The sequence below is a fragment of the Miniopterus schreibersii genome (assembly GCF_964146895.1).
Source record: "Miniopterus schreibersii genome assembly, chromosome: 4".
NCBI classification, from domain to species: Eukaryota; Metazoa; Chordata; class Mammalia; order Chiroptera; family Miniopteridae; genus Miniopterus; species Miniopterus schreibersii.
In genome coordinates this window covers 9,639,398-9,656,454 of record NC_138105.1, presented here as the reverse complement: position 1 = coordinate 9,656,454, position 17,057 = coordinate 9,639,398, and the positions used below count along the sequence as shown (strand labels likewise).

Genomic DNA, 17,057 nt, shown 5'->3' with positions numbered 1-17,057 from the left:
TCAACCCTTTTTATACACCAGCAGCAACCATTGCTACCATCAAAACTACCCTTCCTCTGGTCACCTCTACTGAGGGTTTTGTGTATCTTCCAGTAGGTTCACCTCCCTAAATTCTCTCAGTTACCTCTGTGAGCCTTTATCATGATCTCCCATTTTTAAATTTCTAATCTCTGAGCTGCCCCTCACCACATTTCTACTTTACTCTTAGAAGGAAAGGAAACTGCCTAGTTTTCTCTGTGTTTCCTGAAGGCCACGGGCTAGGCAATTATCTTATCAGCACTTGTTTGACCTTAGTTCCAGGACTTCGGTGGCTCAAGGCTGAGAGGAAGCATGGGTGGGGGTGGGGGACAGGGCAGGTGACCAGCGGGGTTTGGGTGCAAGGTGGGGTACCAGTCTTCAGACTGGTGGGGTCGAGCAAAGGAACCACCTGTAGAGGGCTGAGAGGGAAGAGCATAATTGTAGGGGTGAGGAAAGCAGGTGCCCGGTGGAGATGGTGTTGAGTAGGAGTAGGGGCAAGCAGGGGACTCGGGCAAGAAACCAGAGAAGGTGGCAGGAGACAGAAGGTGGGCCAGTGGCTGGAGCAGTGACCGTTCTTGCTTCCTCTGCTTAGCTCTGCGGTTCTGGAACCAGACCTGAGGAGTGGGGAGAACAGCCACGTCAGAGCCCTTCTCTCAGTTAGGTGGCACTGCGACTGGGGCCCCTCCCCCAGCGACAGAAGGTACAGGTACGGGGTACATTTCTCCCACATCACCTCAGGAAGTAAAGCTCTCCAGAAGGCATGTCTGCGCCAGGCCTGCTGGCAAAGTGAGACGCATACTCCTTTCCCCAACTTGTATCTAAATTTGCCCCTATAGCTGTGGGTAAGAAATGTCAACTTCCAACAAGAAAGAGATAAATATGACACGATGGCATTTTCCCTCCCCGGAAAATAGGAAATTTCCCCCAGGGTTACTAGAGGTTAAGACAATGGATGCGTTTAATTGTTATAGACAGGGTTGGATTTAGGGTAGGGCTTATACTTTAGACTGATTAACTCCACGTTAGACTTGAGGGAGCCTCAGGCTGGTTGAGTTTTGAGGCCGTGGTTAGGGGCAAGGTTATATGTTTATAGGTAGGTGAGGAGTTAAGATTGAATTTCTGTTGGAATTCACAGCACTGTTAAGGTTGGGGGTAGGTGCTGAAATTCAAGTTAGATTAGGGTGGCACTAGGGTGAACTCGGTGCGGATGAGCTTATGGTGACTGGTGGGCGAGGCTGTTACTGAGGCTGGGTTATGATGCCCGGGAGAGCCTGTGTCCCGGGAGTGCCTCAGCACCGGGGCTGCTGAGGACGGGGCATCACCTGGATTCTGGCCTCGCTGAGGCCGGTGTCCCGGGCAAGGCCCTCTCGGGCCCAAATGTCAGGGTACTGGTTTCTCCCAAAGGCTGACTCCAGCTGGTCCAGCTGCGCTGGGCTGAAGGTGGTGCGGTGGCGACGCCGGGAGTGCGGGTGGCCTCTCCGTTCTCCGTGCGGGGAAAGCCTTGGTGTCCCCACCGCTGCACCAGAAAGGTTCCTGCAGGGCTGAGTGCTCATGTCTGGGGACGGAGGGGAAGGGAGAGGTTGCTGCCCGGTGGACCCACCATCCATTCCCGGACCTCGTATGCTGTTCCCCGGAGGGTCTGTGCTGTGCCTCTCTGCTCCTCGTACAGACTTGGCCCCAGACAGACGCCCTTCAGCTTCCATAACTAGGAACCCAGCTCAGCCTTGGCCCTGCTTCCCCTCTGAGTGTCCTAAGGCGGGCTGCCCTCTCCACATGGGGTCCGCTCTTCAGGCTCACTTCACACCCTGGGCACTCAGGCCCTGGCAGCCTCACCTCTCCAGGGCATGCCCGGCCCTATTCCCCTCCCCCAGATACGCCCCCATGTAACATGCCTCTACGCGTGCCTTTCACCTCTCTGAGCACACATGTCACCTCCTGGGTCACAGCCTGTGGATCGCCTGTTCGCTCGGAAACCCTAACAAACGGCCCAGGTCTCTAGGACCCCATCACTTGTCCCTGCTCTCAGGCTCACATTCCCCTGAAACCTTCTTTATAAGGCTCCCATCCTCCTACACCCCTCGCCAGGGAGGGTAAAACATTTCCCCCCCTTCCGCTCGGACAACCCTCCCCTCTGAACATTTCATCTTCTGCCTGATTCCGGCCCTGGCGGGGCCGCTAGGCTGCAGGAACCTGAGCTCGTGGGAAAGGCTCGCCTGTCCTTCCCACAGGCTCACTAAGCCCCCACACTAATTAGTCTGAGAGCCAGTCGGGGGAGAGAGAACAGGAGAGAAAAGAAACACCTGGAAGGCACGCACAGAAGAGGAGATGTCTGCAGCGGAGGCTCCCCATCCCCATGGGGACCCAGGGGTGTGGCCCGACCCAGGGCTCACCGTCTGTCTTGGGGACCCAGATGGGTTGAGCCACTGGTCCCTTGCTGTCCTCAGCTCCCAAACCCTGGCCCCGCCAGCCCTCTCCTCCAGAGGAGGCGGTGCAGGGGGCAAGCTCTGAGGTCAGGAGTGAGGACACTCAGCGTCGCCTCTGCCCCCCGCTGTGTGCTGCTCAGCAGCGCGTCACCGCCAGGGCCTCGGTTCCCCAGCCCTGAGCTGAAGGAGCGGCCCAGGCCCTCTCAGGCACCCACGGTTTTAACCTCCTAGGGCTCTGCTTTTTATTTCTTCTCTTCACCTTCCCTATGGCAAACCACTGCCCCGCAGGAGCCCAGGCCTGGAGCCCCACACCTGCGGCCTGCTCAGGACCACCCCCGGGAGTCACTCACCCACCGTGGAGGCCTGAGTCCCAGTGGCCGGGCAGCTCTGGAGACTCTGCCAGACGCCGCTGCAGACTCGCCCCTTCCTTCGCTTGCCCCGCTCGCTCCTTCCTTCTACTTCCATACCGAACAGCACACACCCTGGGCGTCGGGTCTCTGTGTCCCTGTGTCGCTAAAGCTGGGCCAGCCTTTCTCCCTTCCTGTTGCTTACCTCTAGGCCTGTTACCTCCTCTGTTTATACCTCCCTTGAGTCTCTCTCTCTGTGTAGATATAGATAGATATCTTCGTTTTTTCACTGCCTCTCCTTTTTTTCTATTTTTTTCTGATTCCCCAGTCCTTTGCTTGAGCGTCACCTCTCTCTCTGCCTTGCCCTCACCCCGTTTCTCCGTTTTGTCTCCTTCCCTCTCGCTGCCCCTTCTCTCCTGCGCTCCGCTCTCTCCCTTGGCTCTCAGCTGCCTCCTCGCCCAGCCTGCAACCCCACACCGCCCCTTTCCCGAGTCTCGAAGGAATGACCTCCTCCTGGCCCTGTGGGCCCATCCAATCACTGCCTGGTCACCAGAGCCCCTTCAGCAGGGTAGGATCACAAGCCGGATGAGGGAAGGTGCTCTGTTGGAGGGTCCAGGGACTGGGGCCAAGAGCTCCTATTCCCAGAGGACAAATTCTTTTGTCCTGTTAAATCCCCTCCTGGGAGCAGGCAGGGGAAGGAGGGGAAACCACATTCCTCCTGAGACCCTTCCTCAGAACCCTACCAGGAGGGAGGGTGCAAATGGGGCCAGGAGCAGGGCCTGCCTGGCATGGGCCTGTGGGTGATACCCAGAGGCCTGCTTCTAGAAAACTGAAAAACTGAGAGACACAAGTGCATTCTGGCACCTCCAAGATACCCTGATTCTCAGAATACACTAGACACCCCTGAGGGCAACCTGAACCATAGGATGAGTCTCCAGGACACCACAGTTCTCAAGTACCCTCTGCTTGCCTCCTCCCAATGTCACCTCCTCATTCACCCAGAGCCCCAGGACTCTGTGATCTTCCAAGGTTGCTCAGACTTTCAGAAAACTCTGACCCTAAAAAAGCATCTGAATTCTAGGTGCATCCTGGCCCCCCTGGGCCTCAGGACTCTGCAGGAGACAGAGATTCCCATGACAGTCTGACATTCAGATTGTTCAAAGAAGCCCTGATACCTCCAGAATCCCCGAGCAGTCAGGATATCTGACACCCACAGTACACTGCTTCTTGAGGCTACACAGACCCAACAAGCACATTCTGACATTACTAGAGCATCCTGACCCTTTAAAGACAACCTGGTACCTCAGGAATCTAGGATCCTCTAGGACACACTGGAACCCAGAGCATTCCACCTCTACTAGGAGATCCTCTCCATCCCACTATGAAGTTCTGAGCTCTCAGGACACACTGACCCAATGGGGACACCCTAACCCCCTTAGAACACACTGCACCCGTACAACAGTCTGATCCTCAAGGTCATGCTAATCCTTCACATGCATCCTTTAAAAGCACCCTGACAAGTTAAGACAGAAAATCATCATAATCCTCTAGGACCTTGAGACTTTCAATATAGCCCATGAATCAAAAGCATCAGAAACATATGAGAGCTTGTTAAGAATGCAGAATCTTGGCCCCACCACAGTTCTACTGAGTCAGGATCTGAATTGCAGCAAGATCCCCAGGAGACCTCAATGTACATTTGTCTCCCTCAACTCAGACTGCCAAAAAACACTACCACCAAACCCCACAAATAAACAAACAAAACCAAATGTTGGGTGGCTTAAACAATAGACATTTAATTTTATAGTTTTGGAGGCTGGGCAAGCCCAAAATCAAGATGCCATCTGATTCAGACCCCGGAGAGAGCTTGTTCACTGGCCTGCAGACAGCCGTCTTCTGTGTCTTCACAATGCAGAGAGTGAACCAGCTCTGGTGTCTCTTCCTCTTCTGACAAAGACACTAATCCCATCATGGGAGCCCCACACTCACCATTGCATCTAACCCTAATCACCTCCCAAAGGCCCCCACCTCCAAATACTCATCACATTGGGGTTAGGGCTTCAACTTATGAACTGGAAGGAGGCACAAACATTCAGTCCGCAATAAGATTAAAGTTGAGAAACCCTGATCCAAGACACCAACCCTTCTTCCCCTACTCCAAGATATGCTGTGACCTCCTAGAGCAACCTGAGCTCCATGATAGCCATGACCTCCAGAGACCCAGTAACATGCAGTCAACTTGGACACTTTTTTGGGGGTTGGGGTGGAGATGAGACTGTTCAGACTTGGAGCCACCAGAGCAGTACTTTAAAGAGAGGGTGAGAAGTGGATGCAGTCTCCTCTGTGTAGACAGTTCAACTCCAATTTTGGATAAAATACAAGTGCCCCCTTAGCAGCCACTATCATCACCTATCTACTTAGAATGAATCCGGTCTCCAGCACCCCCTGCCCACTGCCAATCAAAAGATGATGCCACTGGGGTCAGGAGACAGCTGAGAAGACCAATCCAGCAAGCAGTGGGAGCGGCCAGGTTTGGGTGCAAACATTGAATTCCAATATACCCTGATGCCTCGATACCTTAACACTGCCAGGGAACCCTGACCAGCCATCCAGGACAGCCTAATTTCTCAGGACATTTTGATATTACAAAGAAACTCTGGTCCACTAGCCCTACTCCCTGAGGACACCAGGACACCATGACTTTGACTTGACATCACAGAATATCATAATCCTTAGGAGGCTGGAAGATTTACAGGCATTTGGTCTTTTAGGGCACCCTGATCCCCCCAACCCTGACCTTCAAGGATCCCTGACCCAGTAACCTTGTCCTACAAGAAGCAGAGTGGTGTGATAGGAAAGAGCACAGGTTTGGAGCCAGACTGCCATGGGTTCAAATCCTACCTATACCTCTTACTAGCTACGTGATTCTGAGCTCATTACTTAATATCTCTGTGCAACAGCTTTATCGCCTGGGGTAATTAACACAGTTGACTCTCTTTATTTGAAGTAGATAGTTATGTCTCATAAAGTCACTACAAACACTGAATTAGTGAACACTGAACCATTGCTCCTCTGTGAAATAGGTTCCTGTGAGCCTCTGAACACAATATTTTTGTCAACTGGTCAATACATAACCTTGTTGCATGTGTGTTTCCATTTAAAGATACCTTGCTTAATACATTTTGTTAATTCATTAACATTGGACTCACAGCCAACAGTCCTATACCTCATGCCTGGACAAAGCTCATCTAAGTCTCATAAGGCACGTCATGGCCTTCTTGCACTTAGGGACACCAGACAACACTTCAGCTTTTATGCATTTTAAGCAGCAAAATTACCCCCAAAAGCACAAAAATGTGAAAAATAACAGCGCTAACTAGAATGCAAAAGATACCTGTATACAGTGTGAGAGCTGATTCAAAAAGGCAGGGCAGTTGCCTTGTTTTACCTCATCTAGAAGTGTGGGAACTCAACATTTTCACCCCTCCGTGCATGCTCATGGCTACAAATAACCAGACATGCAAAAAGCCTTGCAAAAGAGTATTGGCTTTGGGGGTTACAAATAAATTTTAGTGAGTAGGTAAGTTTGCAAATACAGAATCCACAAATAATGAAGACCACTTGTACCTACCTGATGAAGTAATGATTGAAAATTAATAAGAGAAGCATTTAGGACTATGCCCTGAAATAGTAAGCAGATGAAAATGTTACTTTGTTATCATTATTATTGTTACCAGAGTTCCTAGGAGGCTCTAGCCTTCAGAATCATTCTGACCCTATCAGATTCTTGATTGCCTAGGGCACAAAGAATGCATTCACTCCCTAGGACTCATGGCCCTCCAGCAAGTTTTGTTTTGTTTTTAAATATATCTTTATTGATTTCAGAGAGAAGACGGGAGAGGGAGAGAGAGAGAGAGAAACATCAATGATGAGAGAGTCGTCATTGATCGACTGCCTCCTGCACGCCCCCAACTGGGGATCAAGCCCGCAGCCTGGGCATGAGCCTTGACCGGGAATTGAACCCTGATCTCCTGGATCCTAGGTCTATGCTCAATGGCTGAGAGACACCTGGCCAGGCCTTCCAACAAGTTTTGACTTCAGTACCTTATAATCAGCATGGTAGCTTAAACTCACAATGACTCCACGACCCTCTAGGACATCCAGACCCATAGAGATTTTGGAAACTCTGACCCTATAAGGAATTCCCTGACCTGAAAGGATCCAGATACTCAAGGGCATCCTACCCTTCAGTCTATTCAGAAGCCCTGGTTGGTTCTAATCTTGCAAAGGGCATGCTGACACTGGAAAACCGCTCAACTCCCAAACCCAGCCCAGGAGATATTCTGATCATACAGGCCTGACCCATAGGACATTCAGACCAGGTAAAGACATATACTGATTTCCCAAGGCGCCCAGACTCTCTGAGGTACCCTGGCACATCAGGACATCTGATGTCAGGATACTTTAACCAGTGTCCTTTAACTCTCTCAGCCCTAGACTTCTCAGCAGGCACCCTAATCACTGACACCTCCTTCTGCCTCCGACACACAGACAGCCCAGAACAACTTTGACCCACCTGGACCTTTTGAATGCAAAAGATGATTTTTCTAACCTTCAAGAAATCCTAGCCTCTCAAGGAAACCATTCCCTTCAAGAGACTTACTCCATAACATTCCCTGAGCCACCAAAATATCTCGACTCCCTGGGTCCTGTCACTGCTGCCTAGCATCCTCTGGTCCTCCAGGACCCTCTGATCCCCGACACTGCTCTGACTGTACAAGGACACCTTGACACTCGGCTCCACGACAGGTCCATTCAAGTCTATTCAAACTCTCGAGGACCACCAGGTCTCCAGAAAACGTTGACCTCCTTAGAATACCTGATTTTCACACATTCAGATACCAACAGGGTGTGCTGACCTACCTGAAAACCCTGCCAGCTCTGTACTCCCAGAATTTCCAGGACTCTTGGAATCACCCAGTCAGCCCAACGTCTAAGACATCCTGATTCTGTGAGAACAGTTTGATCTTCCAGGACACCCTGACCTCAAAGTTAATGATGTTATAAGGACACTTCAAGAATGTTCTGACATGATAAAAATCCTGAGGCTCAGAACACCCTGCCTCCTATGACATTCTTTCTCTCTAATACCCCTGCCTTCCCAAGACTCTCCAAGTCTCCCAGACTCTGTGACTTTTATGTTTCCTGAATTTGGTCCTACATGATATCTTGGATTACTCTAAACACTCCCCTTTTGCTCCCCCAGGGTACTCTGACCATTTAGAATGTCTTAATCTATCAAAACGCTTGGAAACTACAGTCACGCTTACCATCCTGAGACCAGGTGAACCCACAGGACAGTACTCTGATTATATAAGGACTCCCCGAGGTCCTAGAAAATAAGGTCCTTATAAGGACACATAATTCCCCTGGATAACATAAACACTAGTTTACTCTGAGCATATGAACCACCTGCCTTCTAAGTTATTCAGCCTTAGAGGGACATCTCAATGTCACAAGACACTCTCACTCCCAGGGCATTCCAGCCATCCAAGGTTACTTAGGCCTCCAGTATATCTGGTACCTCAGGAAATTTCACCCCCATAAGGACACCCTACCTGTTGGGTCCACTGTGATCTTGCAGAAAACACTGGTTATCCAAAATATACTAAATATCCAATAAATTCTGTCCCTTAAGGATGCTCTGATTCTAGAAAAAACCCCTGTGAGTTGATAGTCTGAGTTTGAAGTCTGGAACCAACATTTGTGTGTGACTATGAGCAAGTTTTTAAATCACTTTAAGCTTCACCTTCCTCATCTGTAAAATGAATACTAGAATATTCTTCTGTGTTCTGGGCTGGCGAAAACAACACATGTCCACTCCAGGTGAGGATCTGGTCTCAGGATACAGGATAATAAATAGAACCAGTTTCAAGCCTGGGACCAGAAGCCAGTCTCACTTAACATTGAGACCTTTGAATTTGGAACCTATATATTTATTCTAGAGCACATGGTGGATTTGCGGCTATGTGGGGATGGGTCAAGGTGGCACGTGTTTCAATAAAGCTTCTAGAAAAAAAATATAGTCAAATGTCCTCTTTACCTTGGGTCTGAGATGAGGTAGACTTGAGATAGACTGAGGTTAATTTTTTGCCCGTATGGATATCCAATTGTCTGAGTGACATATATTGAAAATGTTTTCCTTTCCTCACTGCTCTAATTTCCATATGGATTTTACAACCAGCTTGTTCAACTTCATAAAAACAATCTGGAATTTTGATTGGCATTAAATTCACTCAATGTACTCAAGGGATATTTTTAAAAAAATAAATGTTTGTTTACTGTCAAATAAGGATGAGCCTAATAGTACAGGAAAAGGCCTTGTGATTGGGCAGGCTTTGAAGAGCAGGTAGTCCCAGACTTCATCGGCAGATACAAGGATAATGCTTAGCTTTTGACTCTGTACTTAAAAACCTTAGCTAAATAGCCTTTGGGTCATAATTTCCATCAGAAATGTTTCTTCTGTTCTGAAATGTTTCTGTGTCCATCTTGATTTTGGGCCTTGTAAATACTTGGCTTTCTCTGTCTTCCTGAAGATTGTTTTCTTTTTCTTTAAAGTCCAATAATTGGCCCTGGCCAGGTAGCTCAGTTGGTTAGAGCATCGTCCCAATACACAAAGGTCGTGGGTTCAAACCTCGGTCAGGGCACAGACAAGAATCAACCAGTGAATGCATAAATGAATGGAACAACAAATCCCCCCCCCCCTTCAATAAAAAAAAAAGTCCAGCCCAGCCCTGGAATGGCTCAGTGGTTAAGCGTGGACTTAGGATCCAGGCGATCAGGGTTCGATTCACGGTCAGGGCACATGCCCGGGTTGCAGGCTGCAGCCGATCAATGACTCTCTCATCATTGATGTTTCTATCTCTCTCTCTCCCTCTCCTTTCCTCTCTCTGAAATCAATAAAGATATATTAAAAAAAAAAAGTCCAATAATCAACCAACCTGCATTCAAGGTCTAATTTCTGCATAATTTCCCCCTGAGATTTGATCTACTGATTCCTCACACTATACTGGAATGCAAAGGCCATATAAGAGGGCCTTTGGATCTATATTGTCTAATAGGAAAGGGAAAGAATGGCAACTATGCAAAAATAATGCACCCCGCCCCTCCATCAGACTCATAGAACGACAAGACATGCATGAAGACACCCAGTAATGCACAAATATGTTAAAAGAAATTATTCAGGATGGAGAATGCACACTTTTTAGTTTCAAAGCCTACTGAAAGCTATAGTAATCAAAGCAGTGTGGCACTGATATGTAAGCCAACGGAAGAGAACAGAGAGCACAGAAATAAATTCTCACTTGTAGGGTCAAATGCTTTTCAGTAATGGTGCCCAGACCATTCTATGGGGAAAGTGTTTTAAACAAATGGCTCTGGGGAAACTGGATATCCACATGCAAAAGAATGAAGTTTTATTTTTAACTTACATGATATAAAAAGTAAATTAAATATGGATTGTAGACTTAAATTTAAGAGTTAAAACTATAACTTGGTGCCCTGGCCACCTGCAATGCTGCCTCCTGTCCATACTCCAGTTGTGTCTGCAGAACCCGCCACGCCTTAGCCCTGATGGCTTCAGTGGTCCGACCCTCCCTGGGCTCGGTGACCGCTCCCATGCAGCCTATCAACCACTCGCCCAGGATCTATGCGGTGCGTGCCCATGCTTCCTTCAGCCGCTCCTATCATGGCATCCCGCCCAAGCCCACGATTGTGCCAGTAGCCTTGGTGCCTGCTCCACCTGTGGCGTCCTTCCCAGCTCCAGCCCCAGTGCCCTCCGTTAATTTCCCCACCTCCCACGGAAGATGAACCTGCCTCCAAGAAACTGAAGTCGGAGGGCAGCCTCATGCTCAAGGAGGAGTTCCTTCACAGAAACGGGGCCCAGTGTCCATCAAAGTCCAAGTGCCCAACCTGCAGGAATGGAACCTGAATGGCCAGGTGCTAGCCTGCACCCTCTCATTCACAGGCCAGGTCTCTGCTGCCAAGGTGAAGATCATGAAGCCACGGGCATGGGAATATTTTCCTGCAGGGAAATAGGAGCTGCACTGTGAGGGCATCTTCATCAAGGATTCCTCCTCGCTGGCTTACTACAACATGGCCAATGGCGCCACCATCCACCTGGCTCTCAAGGAGAGAGGCTGCAGGAAGAAGAAGAGAGAAACCTGCTGTCAGGTCCCAGCCACTGCCATTTTGCCTCTCCTGTCCCCTGCCCTTTGCCCCAGACCCAGGAGACCCTGCCTTGTACATTTGTTTCCCTCTTACTTAGTTTGGAAATTCAAACTGTCCTGCAGTTTCCTCCCTCTACCCCTCCCACATTGATAACCGAGGGCTTCCTCCCCTCTCTCCTCCCCAGTGGCCTCAGGAATTCCTTTGTGTTCTGGTCTTGATTTGAGAGGATTCATTTCTTCAGGAAGCCCATTAGGAAATGCGAACCCAGGGGTGTTCTGCAGGATAGTGTCATATAAGCAGGTTGGCACTTGGTTGATAGACTATGCTATCATCATTAATCATTTTGAATCTTGCCATGGGCTAATAAACTCTTAGACCTTTAAAAAAGAGTTAAAACTATACAACTTCTAGCAGAAAATATAGGGGAAAAGCTCCATTATGTTGGCTTTGACAATGATTTTTTGGATATGACACCAAAAGCACAAGCAACAAAAGAAAAAAATAGAAAAGTTGGACTTCCCAGAAAAGAAACTCTTTTGTGCGTTAAATAACAATATCAAGAGAGTGAAAAAGGAAACTCACAGAATGGGAGAAAATACTTGCCATCATTTAGCTGATAAGAGTTTAATGTCCAGAATATATAAACTACTACAACTCAACAACCAAAAATATAAACAAACCAACTTTAAAAATGAGCAAAGGATTTAAACATTTCTCCAAAGAAGATATACAATGGCTAATACCACACGAAAAGATGTTCAACATCAACAGTCACTAGAAAAACACACATCAAAACCACGGTGAGCCCGGCCGGGCGTGGCACAGAGGTTGAATGTAGGCCTAGGATCCAGGTGATCTGGGTTCGATTCCCGGTCAGGGCACGTGCCCGGTTGTGGGCTCGATCCCTAGTCGGGGGCGTGCAGGAGGCAGCCGATCAATGACTCTCTCATCATTGATGTTTCTGTCTCTCTCTCTCCCTCTCCTTCTTCTCTCTGAAATCAACAAAGATATATTTTTAAAAACACACACAATGAGATAAAACATACACCCATTAAAATGGCTATTATTTATTTTTAAAAAACGACAACACAGGAAATTACAAATGTTGGTGAAAATATTGAGAAATCGCAACTCTTGTGCACTCCTGGTGGGAATATAAGGTGGTGCAGCTATGATGGAGAACAGTAGGATGGTTCCTCAAAGCATGAAACATAGAATTGCCACGTGATCCGGAGATTCCGCTTCTAGTTATATATCTGCAAAAATGGAAAAAGGACCCGAACAGGTGCTTGTACACAAATGTTCATAGCAGCACTATTCACTCATAGCCAAAAGGTGGAAATGACTCCAATGTCCATCAACAAGTAAATGGATAAAATTTGGTGTGTACATACAAGAAATATTATTTGGCCTTAAAAAATTAACTTCTGACACATACTACAATATGAATGAACCTTGAAAACATGCTAAGTGAAATAAGCCAGGCACACGCACATTAAAAAAAATATATATATATATATATATATATATATATATATATATATATATATATGGTTCCACTTATATGAGGTACCTAGAATAGCTGAATTTATGCAGAAAGTAGGTGGTGGTTGCCAGGGCCCAAGGAGAGTGGAAAATTGAGAGTTGCTGTTTGGTGGGTACACGGTTTCAGTTTGGGAGGGTGAAAAAGTTCTGGAGATGGATGGTGGTGATGGGCGCCCGATAATGCGAGTGCACTTAATCACCCTGATCCATGCACTTTAAAATGGCTAAGGTGGTAAATTTTATGTTATTTTACCACAATTTCTAAAAATAATTCAAGGAGACTGAATTATTCCTTTTACCCAAGAGAAGTTTTCCTTATTACTTTGCTTACGTTCTCCATTCCATTTCTTGAATTCTCTGTCTCGGGGACAAAGGCTACCCTTACGCAGGTCACATCGCCTGCCTTTGTACTTCTTACCTTTGCTCTGCTACGTTTTTGTGTCTTTCTGCTGCATTCAGTGTCTCCATCCAGACTTTTTTCCCTCTAAGCCACTAATTTCGTTTTTAGCCGTGTAGCAACTTGTTTGTGCGACCGTATGAATAGTTCCACAGTTGTACTGGTTTGGTTCCCCATTTGTTTCTGCATCGTTGCATTCTCCACTCCATCACATCCTGTTGCCTTAGATTTCGTCTCTTACTGATTTCTTACCCTGGTGCAATATTTAAAAGCATAATGTACTTGCTCAGGCTATGTTACTCTCCCCCCCCCCCCACTGGTACCATAATTTCTTCCTGTTATTGTGTGTCTGGTGGAGGAAGAAGTGTATTATCTTTCCACAGCTGTCATTCTTTTTTGTTTTTAAGCGAACTTTAATTTTTAGAAGAGCTCTTAAATCTAGACCGTCTAGTCATCCTAAACATGAGGGAGTTCTTCTTGACTCCATTCTCAAGCCGTCTGAGACCTGTTGGCGTTTCTCAAATCTCCAGCTTTTGAATTGTGTATTGTTTACTCGTTGCTATGAAGATAGCTTGAAAGTGGTGGGGGTGGGCTATAGACATTCGTAGTAGATGGGTGTGTGTCAGCCGGCATCAGGTTCTGCTGTACATGGTGGAGAAGGATGCGGCTTAGACAAGATAGACGTTTATTTCTGTCGTGCACAAAAGAAGGTCAGAAGTAGGCACCCCAAGGCTGGTACAGTGGGTCTAAGTTGTCATCACATTTCCAGGCTCAGATATTTCTACTCCACTATCCTAGTGCAAAGTTTACATCCTCCCATTACGGTTCAAAAGGACAGCTGGAGGCACAGTTATCATTTCCACACTGCAGGCCGAGAAAGGACAGCAGAAGAGCAAAAACAAGGTTCTTCCAAACTGAGCTCGCTCCCTTTAGGGAGTCTTCCCACAATTCCCACACAATACTTTCCCATCATTGTCTTAGCTAAAATTTATTAATAAGGCCACACCAATATGCAAGGGAAGCTGGGAAATATAACCTTTATTTTGAGCAGCAAGTCAGATAACTAATAATTGTTATTCAATCAATAAAGAGGGAATGGAATTGGTGTTGGTGTACACAAGTGCAGTCTGCTCCAGAGGGTGTATAACATCTGCTCTTCTTTAGGGGATTTTGTGAAATCCTATACTAAGGATCACACATCTTAGGCAGGGTATATCCTCTCCCCATGGTAATTGAAATTCTGCGTTCAGATGAATATACTAATTCAACCCTCCCATCTGGCAACCAACAAAATTTCTCTGTATCTATGAGTCTGTTTCTGTTCCACTTGTTCATTTTGTTTGTAGATTCAATTGTTGGTAGATATCCATTTATTGCCATTTTATTTTTTTCTTCTTCTTTCTTCTCCTTCTCGTTCTTGTTCTACAAAATCCTTTAACATTTCATTTTGGGGTTTTGGGGTGATGAACTCCTTCAGCTTTTTCTTGTCTGGGAAGCTCTTTATACCTCTATTGATTCTAAATGATAGCTTTGCTGGGTAGAGTGATCTTGGTTGTAGGTCCCTGCTTTTCATCACTTTGAACATTTCTTGCCACTCCCTTCTGGCCTGTAAAGTTTCTTTGGAGAAATAAGCTGACAGTCTTATGGGAGATCCCTTGTAGGTAACTAACTGCTTTTCTCTTGCTGCTTTTAAGATTCTCTGTTTGTCTTTAACTGTGTGCATTTTAATTATGATGTGTTTTAGTGTGAGCCTCGTTGGGTTCATCTTGTTTGGGACTCTCTGCGCTTTCTGGACTTGTATGTCTGTTTCCTTCACCAAGTTAGGGAAGTTTTCTGTCATAGTTGTTCCAAATAGGTTTCCAGTTTCTTTTTTCTTAAAATCCTCACCAGAGGATATTTTTCCATTGGTTTTCAGAGAGAGTGGAAGGGAAAGAGAGAGAGAGAAACATCAATATGAAAGAAACACATCAATTAGTTGTCTCCCACCCCCACCCCCACCAGGGCTGGGAATTGAGCCTGCAACCGAGGTACACACCCTTGGTGGGCATCGAACCTGAGACCCTTCAGTCCACAGGCCAACACTCTAACCACTGAGCCAAACTGGCTAGGGTAGGTTTTCAATTTCTTGCTCTCTCTATTCTCCTTCCAGTATTCCCATGATTTGAATATTATTATGCTTGAAGTTGTCCCAGAGACTCCTTACACTATCCTCGGGGTTTTTTGGATTCTTTTTTGTTTTCACTGTTCTGATTTGGTGTTTTTTGCTTCCTTATATTCCAAATCGATAATTTGATTCTTGACTTCACCTACTCTACTGTTGATTACCTGTAAATGATCCTTTATTTCAGTTAGTGTGTCCTTCATTTCTAACTGGTTCTTTTTAGGCTGTTGAGGGTCTCACTAAGTTCATTGAGCATCCTTGTAACTAGTGATTTGAACTCTACATCTAGTAGATTGCTTGTCTCCATTTTGTTTAGTTCTTTTTCTAGGGTTTTGTTCTGTTCTTTCATTTGGGCCATGTTTCTTTTTCTCCTCCTTTTGTCAGCCTCCCTGTGTTTGTTTCTATTTATTAGGTAGAGCTGCTATGTCTCCTAGGCTTGGTAGCATTGCCTAGTGTAGTAGGTGTCCTGTAGTATCCATGACACAGCCTTCCTGATCACCCCAGCTGGGCACTCATGGTGTGTCCCCTTTGCAGACTGTACACCTTCTGTTGTAATTGAGTCTTGATTGCTGTTGGCATGTCAATGGGAGGGATTTACTCAGGTGGTCAGCTGCAAGGACTGGCTTGATAGATATGTATTTATTGTCATTTTATTATTCTCTTCTTCTTCTGACCTCCGACCTCCAACCACCTTGGAGAATCAGCTGTGCAGGGGCCCACCACACATAGCAAGACTAACTTCAACATGGCTCTGGTACCCACTGAGTCCATCCCTTGAGTGTGTCACTTGAGGAAGTGGTTGGGTAATGGTGGGTCAAAGTGGTCAGAAACTATCCACTGGGTGCACTAGCTCTGGGGCCTCCTGGGAGGTGCAGGCCAAGGTCAACCACTGCCTGTGTTCTGCCTGGGGCCACTGGGCAAAAGCTACAAAATAATCTACTTTCTTAAGGTTGATTTGAAGATTAGGACTCCCATCTTCGCAGTTGATGCCTCCTTGAGAAAGAAACCTTTCCTTATTTCAAATTCTGACATTTTGAGTTTTGGCCTTTGGAAGCGTTGGGCACGCAAACTTTGGGCTGGTAACAACTAGGCAATGTGCTTAAAATTCTGACAGTCCTTGATCTAGCAATTCAGTTCCAAGGAATTTAAACTAAGAAAATAATTTTCAAAGATATAACTACAAGGATATTGATTGTTAGGGTTTTGGACTGGTGATGAGGGGCTGTGATAGATTTCACAACTGAGAGAAGAGATAAATGCAGAGCAGGAGTTTATTTTACTTTCCCCTAGAAGAGAAAGGGCCAATGCATGCTAATCAATACAAGGGCAAGAAACAAAGGGCCAGCCTGCTCTTTTAAGCAGGTACTGTTGCCAGGCTACAAAGAAGGGAAGGGTTTGGGTTTTCTTGAAGTTGAGCAGATACCAGGGAGGTTGTCTTGACAAGTTATACTTTGTTTGCTTTCCAGGGGATAGTCCTAGGGAGATGTCCTAGGAAGGTCTTATCAGTATTTTCCCCAAGCCTTAGAGCAAAAGGTATGAGGAGTTCAAAAGAGGCTTGTTTGAAGGGGAGAGGAAAGGGAACTTTCTCCTAGAGACTCCTTGGTGTGAATTATCCCTGAGCTGTGAAAACAGCAGGGGAGAGAGAGGGATACAAGAACATAGCCTTGAGAGTAGCTTATTTTGTCTTACAGTTTGAACAGAGGGGCTGTTTGAACCAGAGGCGCCAACATTCTTAGGGTTTAATTACCAGGTGCTTCTCATAAATTGTGAAAGGCCACAGCAAAGAAAAAGAAAGGCCTTTTTCTGTCATTACATTAATGGAGCAAAAATTGGAAATAATATAACTAACAATAGGGTCTCAGTTAAATATATTTTAATAAATGAGCTTAGTTTAAATATATTTAACCAAAAAAAAAAAAAAAAAAAAAAGGTGAAAT

At 46.4% G+C, this 17,057-nt stretch overlaps 1 protein-coding gene across 1 annotated transcript; it reads right to left on the bottom strand.

The window, feature by feature from the left end:
• Nucleotides 1-290: 290 nt before the first annotated feature.
• PROP1 (PROP paired-like homeobox 1) lies at nucleotides 291-2,906 on the bottom strand (the record flags this gene model as incomplete). The annotated part of the gene is made up of 3 exons (XM_081135607.1): nucleotides 291-632; nucleotides 1,341-1,573; nucleotides 2,792-2,906. 3 exons carry the CDS (start codon nucleotides 2,904-2,906, stop codon nucleotides 291-293), a joined length of 690 nt encoding a protein of 229 aa, XP_080991733.1.
• Nucleotides 2,907-17,057: the final 14,151 nt, after the last annotated feature.